At 35.1% G+C, this 6,050-nt stretch overlaps 1 protein-coding gene across 3 annotated transcripts; it reads right to left on the reverse strand.

Annotated features, from left to right (window-relative positions):
* Positions 1-11: 11 nt before the first annotated feature.
* TRM13 (Phosphatidylinositol N-acetyglucosaminlytransferase subunit P-like protein) lies at positions 12-3,439 on the reverse strand. Of its 3 annotated transcripts, none has more exons than NM_001337158.1 (7): positions 3,148-3,439; positions 2,788-2,996; positions 2,637-2,701; positions 1,486-2,539; positions 1,278-1,399; positions 1,026-1,197; positions 12-931 (listed from the first exon to the last, which is right to left on the reverse strand). In NM_001337158.1, exons 2-7 carry the CDS (start codon positions 2,933-2,935, stop codon positions 330-332), a joined length of 2,163 nt encoding a protein of 720 aa, NP_001318431.1. In that variant the 5' UTR covers positions 2,936-2,996; positions 3,148-3,439; the 3' UTR covers positions 12-329. The 3 variants fall into 3 exon arrangements, with proteins under 3 accessions (NP_001318431.1, NP_182114.1, NP_001324175.1); NM_001337159.1 differs by lacking the exon at positions 3,148-3,439 and adding an exon at positions 3,070-3,108 and having other exon boundaries at positions 27-931; NM_130153.2 differs by lacking the exon at positions 3,148-3,439 and having other exon boundaries at positions 15-931; positions 2,788-3,050.
* Positions 3,440-6,050: the final 2,611 nt, after the last annotated feature.

Here is a 6,050-nt window from a genome sequence, read left to right on the forward strand (position 1 = left end):
AGATGGTCTTCTTGTTTAAGTTCAAGCCTTGTTTTATTAATCCTCATATAACAACAACATACAACTAACAGAACTCAAAACTTTACAGAAGCCAAATGGAAAAGAAAACATAATAAGGACTGAAAGAAACAAGACAAAGAGTTTCTTTTGCAGTCGTTGGGGTATTAAAAGCTGTGGTTGTGTGTATCTGCACAAAAACTGAAAACTAGAGCTTGTCCATTGAAGTGGACGTGAACCTGTACAGAGTAAACAGAGGAGCCTCTTGATGACCATGAGTGTCTTTCTCGAACAAAAGTTTACTTTCTGGTAGTGATCTGGAGCAGTGGGATTTAAGGAACCAGCTTGTTGATTCTTTCAGGTTGGACCAAGTCTCTGCAATTGCTGATTATCTCTTCTAGTAGTTCATCAAGGATTATTTCACCTGTTTCAGAAACGATGCAACCAATATCAAAGCGGAGATCCATCCAGTTTCCAGTCCTAGCCAGGTCTTTCCGCACTATCTGGTCTAGTGTGTGAGGAGATGGCAAAGGTAAGAGATGCCAGTAAACTTCTTCTTGTACCACTTCAACAGCATTTTCCATGTCTGGAAAAAAGTGCATTGCAGGTTTGACGAATGAAATCCAAGGGCCATGTCCACAAAACTCCATAAGAACTTCATTGATACAGTCAAAAAGGAGTTTCTTATCGCTGCAGAGATTTGTCGAACAGAAATCTATGTCATCCATTAGAGCCTGCTCAAGAATCTTCTCCGAATAAAAAGATCTCGCCAAAAGCTCTTCCCAGTTCAACTCTGATGATTTCACCACGGCTTGAATGTATTCAAGTGCCAGTTCCTTGTCGTCCATTCTTGTTTTGACATCATTGTCTTTCTCCGGTCCTGGAAAATCAGGTTCGTCGAATCTTATGCACAGTGGTTGCATCCGCATTTCGGCTATATGAGGCAATGAAGAAGGTCAGAGACTAAGATTTGAACAAAAGTTTTACTAGAATGCTGAAATGGTGTTGCAAATTCTTTCTAGGCACACCTGAAGAGAACCTGGAGCTGTTTGGACTAGTGTCATCATCTGTAAAGAAAGGCTCAAGCACAGATACAGGACTTGACTTTCCCAATACATCTGTGGTGTTTTCTTGGCATTCAGACATTCTCACTGAAGAGTTTGGTGGAGAACACGGTGATTGTCCCTCTTTGAGTACTTCCTGAAAACATGATAAAGCAGGAAATATGAGCCTTCCTTCAAGAAATATGTATCATCAACAAAAGAAAGGATTCATCAAACCTTTTCCAAAAGTTGTTTGTGCTCATCCTCATCAATATATGCATCTTGTTGGATAATGGAAGAGCTAATTGCTTCAGACAACGAATCCATAACAGTCTGCTCTTCCTCTTCCATCCTAGTGTCTGACATACAAAATCAAAAGCAATTAGTTTCATTTTGACAAAGCTGAGAAAGAATCAGATCAAACGAAAAGAAGAAAATTAATCACCTTCCGGAACTGGCATAAACTCTGTTTCTTCATGGTTGTTTGAATCCAGTCGAAGTGGCTCATAGTAGTAATCTTTTGAACTGCACTGCTGAATATTTGGTTTTTCGATTATCTGATGATCAAGTGCCAAGGTCACTCTAGGACTGTTTTCTGGTGTGAAGAACTCAGGGAGAGCAAGAATCTTCCCAAGGATTCTTGGTACTTCTTTATCCGGTAAGTCAGCATCTATGTCTCCTTCTGCAAGCATTTCAGACAGGTGTTTCTTGGCAGCAATGTATATGCCACACATACTCTTCTTGGAATCTTTTTCACTTTCATGGAAAGTATCCTCTTTATTAGCCTCACCTTTTGAAGCAATGTCAGGCAAGATTTCTCCATCCGACCCGGGATTGGTCTCTATCTCTTCTCCCAAACAACAGTTTTGACTCATGCTAGACGACAATGCATCTGCATCAGGATCAGGATCAGAGTCATGTTGAGCATTGCATGGATTCTTTCCAACCGCAAACTTTAGTCTTCTTCTGATTCTACTGAGACTAAAGCGAGAACTGAATTTCTCATTTTTGGCCTTGTTGTCTGTAGAAGGTGTTCCAGGCGATGATCCAACATCCAAGGTATTTGGTTCAGGCTTCAAAATTACAATTGTTTGTGTCTCTTTGATTCTCTGAGAATCTCCCGAAGTTGGTGTACCGATATTCAATGATTCTTCTTTAGAATCCAAGACCTGAAATGCATCCACCAGGTTCTTCTTGCAGCTCTCTACCTCGCTTTCCTTTTGAGCTATCAACCGCTTTATCAACTCGCTGAACTTCTCTTCGGAATCATCATTTACCATATCCACTTCGTTATGAGAAACTATCGGACACTCATTATCTGATTTCTCTGCATGATCATCATCATCATCACCAGCAATCAAAACATTGATATCTTCACTGATTTTGCTGCAGGTCCTACTTCTCCTCTTTCGGTTTCTCGCCTCACACTTTTGCGTAGTCTTCTCATCAATCTCAGCTTCTATGAGTTTCTTGACACTCTGCATTTCAGCTTCACTCTCCTGAGACAACAACACAAAACAATCTACATCAGTTTTTGGCATTTTACACAAAAAAAGCAAGTTTGATTCTTGAATCCAACAAAAACTTAACAAAGACCTCATCACAGTCACAGTCACAAGTAAGCTGCTTCTCAACCTTAGTCTCAAACACTCCATTATTACCTGCATTGTTTCATCAAACCAACAAAGTGAGAATCTTTTTTGTTTTAGACACATTTCCATGACTCAAAAGATAGAAGAACAAAAACCTATGATGATTCTCTTGCTTCGACGTTTCTTATCCATCAAAAGCTTCTGGTTAGATCCACCATGTCTAAAATCAAACATGCTCATAAACACCCAAACACATCCTAGCCCTTCTCTTGAAAGATGTCTTCTACAAATCTCTTTCTCCATTTAAAATCCTCAATGCTCCTCTTCTTCTTCTCTCTCTCTGTTAACTCCTTTTGAGCAAAATCTACAAAAGAGTAAAGTATAAAGACAGATACCAAAACTGTGATTACAAACAAAGAATATGAAGACTGACTCACAAACTGTTGTTTACTATATATATGATTCATGCATTGTTGATCCCCACGGAAAAGAAAAAGATAAAGGCATAAATATACCTTATAAGAATCTGATCCAATGCTTGCAAGAACAGGAAAATCTACTGATAAAATGCAGATGCAAAAAGAAAGTACTGATAATACTTTACACACTCAGTGTTTCAGCCTCCATTGTTAAGAAAAGAAAACCTTAAAAGTATTTTTATTTCCAGATTTTCGCATAAAATGCGGCATTCTTCGCTTATTAATATAATAGAAAAATCACGAGAGGTGAAGAAGCTCGAAGCACGAGGGTAGATGTTTAGCAAAATGTGTCATTTAGTAGACCCACTTCTCACCAGAAATATACTCTTTTTTAAAAAAACACCCAGAGATATAAAGAAAAACAGAGTACTTGATTAAAGAAATGGACACTTGGCATCAAATTACAAGAAATTGCATTAGAAACGACAAAATCCGATCAAGTTTTCATGATTTACGTATAATATAATCATATATATTAATAGAAGAAAACGATAAAAAAAAGCCAATAGCTTTTTTCTGTCTTGTTCAATTCCCACATAGAAAAAAAGAGATAAATATCATAGAAGCATACTACTAATTGCTTAACTGAATTACAAATTGTGTGTAATGATAATGATATAATAACTGCCTTCTTTTTGCCAAAAATATGGATACACATACATAAATGTTTGTGACTGTATTTTATACTACTATGCAATAAGTGAATGATATGGGGAATTGTCTAGGAGTCGGTAGGTAATCTAATGGTCCTCCGGAGCCAAGTTGTCCGAGTGAGTACCGTACGGCGACAAGTGTGTCGGGAAGGGCAAACTCGTCAATTACTCACCGTCGATTGTTTTATTTTTTTATTAAAGAATGTGGGTCTGACTCACCGTTATTTATATTTTGTCAGTGTTAAGTTCCAATAACTATGGTTTAATAAATACTTCAATTCGTAATAAATGTCGAGAGCACGATCGTGAATTCGTGATAAATGAAACAAGATTCGTAAGAGAAACAAATTACTTAAAATATAATTTTTGGTAGAAATGGATTCTTTTCATATAAAAACGTAATTATGAATCGTAAAACGATTTTGGTCGTTATTCCATCAACTATGATAGAGTCATACCCAAAAAGAATAAGAAAAGACGAGATCATATCCTGATGTGGTTTTTAATGGTTTTATCATTACTACTCTCACTGTATTATAACTATATATTTTGTATCATCCGGTTTAAAGTTTTGTGTTAGATATGGTTGATGAAACATTTGTTAACAACTAAGAATATTGCCAAAGAGTTGTTCACAATTGGCGAATTCCATTTATGACTATTTGGACATTTGCTCTTTATGTAGGATCAGCACATAATATACAACAACGATGTTGATCCTTTTTTTGGACCACACGTAGCTATTGTGTAACATTTGCGAATTTGGATACGTGTATTAGGCCTGGGCAAAATATTCGTTCAATCCGCTTCGACACGCTATTCGATTTGATTTAATTCGAAAAATCCGAATATCCGTAAGATTTTGGAGCAAAGCAAATAGGAAAATGTAGTACAACGCTTAAGAACTAAAACTCAGGCCACCAATTTTTGAACTTTGAGACACGAAGAGTATTGTATTGTTGCAGGAAAAAGGAATCAGAAAAAATGATTTGGAAGCTTTTTGTATGAAATCATGTTGATGTTCTATTGTTGAAGAAGAGAAGCAAACTAAAGATATTGAGATCGTGGGTGTGAAGGGAGGTGAAGCAGTTGCAAGGAGTTTTTTTTTTAATTGTAATTATTTTTCTTTCGAATAGTAAAAATTAATTAGAAATCTGAAAGTGTCAAAATTAGGACTTAAAACAGGTGTCAAGAGGAGAATGTTGCATTTATTGTAAAAGTGATTGTTGATTTAGTATAATTATATATATATATATATATATATATATATATATATCATAATATAGGTTGTGGATTTGTATATGTTGGGATTTGGGCTTGTATTTGTATCCTTTGGATCTGTGTTTTTTTTTTGTGACACCGTTTTTATTAGAGAAGTGGAATTTTTAAAAATAAAATTGTTTCATATTTATATTTTATCCTAAAATTGTCGTTTTAGTTTCCAATCCATCAAATATAAGAGCGACGTTTATGTTTCCTTTCTTCGACCTTTCACTATTTTTATCACTCAATTTGGTTACAGAATTTATAACCAAAAAATTTCCAGTTGCTCTCAATCTCACACTCGTAAGCCATAAGGTAAGAAATTTGAAATCATGTTAAATAATTTTTTTAAAAAAATATTTGGATGTAGCAAAGCAAAGCGGATATCCGGCAAATATCACACAAAAATCCGGATATTTGTATTTCCGGATATTCGGAAATTTTCGGATCAAAGCAAATAATAAAATTAAGTATTCGATTAAAACGAATTGAATAACAAATATCCCAAATTTTCCGGATATTCGCTTCGTGCTCAGGCCTAACGTGTATCCATCCATATACATAAAAAAAATCTCTTCACATGATATATGCAGATAAATGGTTTTATATTTCGTCGTTATGCATGTAGCATGCACCAATTTAGTAGTCATGATGTCCATTTATGATTGTATCTAGTCCAATAAACTGAAAAGATACTAACATTATAACAAAAATAAATAAATGAAAAGATACATCACTTTAGAATGTTAATTTATTACTATATCATTTTATTCCTAATTAACTGTACTTCTATTTCTAATTAAGATTAGTATTCAAAAATTCGGCTTAAAGAGATTAAGATACCTTTAAGTAGCTGTATAGACAGACAACCCCTAATTAGAAAGCAGCTACTCTTTTTTTTTTTTATATAGTAGTACCAAGATAAACGACAAAAGCAATTAACAAATGTTCGCAATGTCGACCTCATCAAAAACAAAATTAAGAAACCGACAACGTTTCTTGTATTTTTACTCAGCATATAAC

This window comes from Arabidopsis thaliana, chromosome 2, assembly GCF_000001735.4.
Source record: "Arabidopsis thaliana chromosome 2, partial sequence".
NCBI classification, from domain to species: domain Eukaryota; kingdom Viridiplantae; phylum Streptophyta; class Magnoliopsida; order Brassicales; family Brassicaceae; genus Arabidopsis; species Arabidopsis thaliana.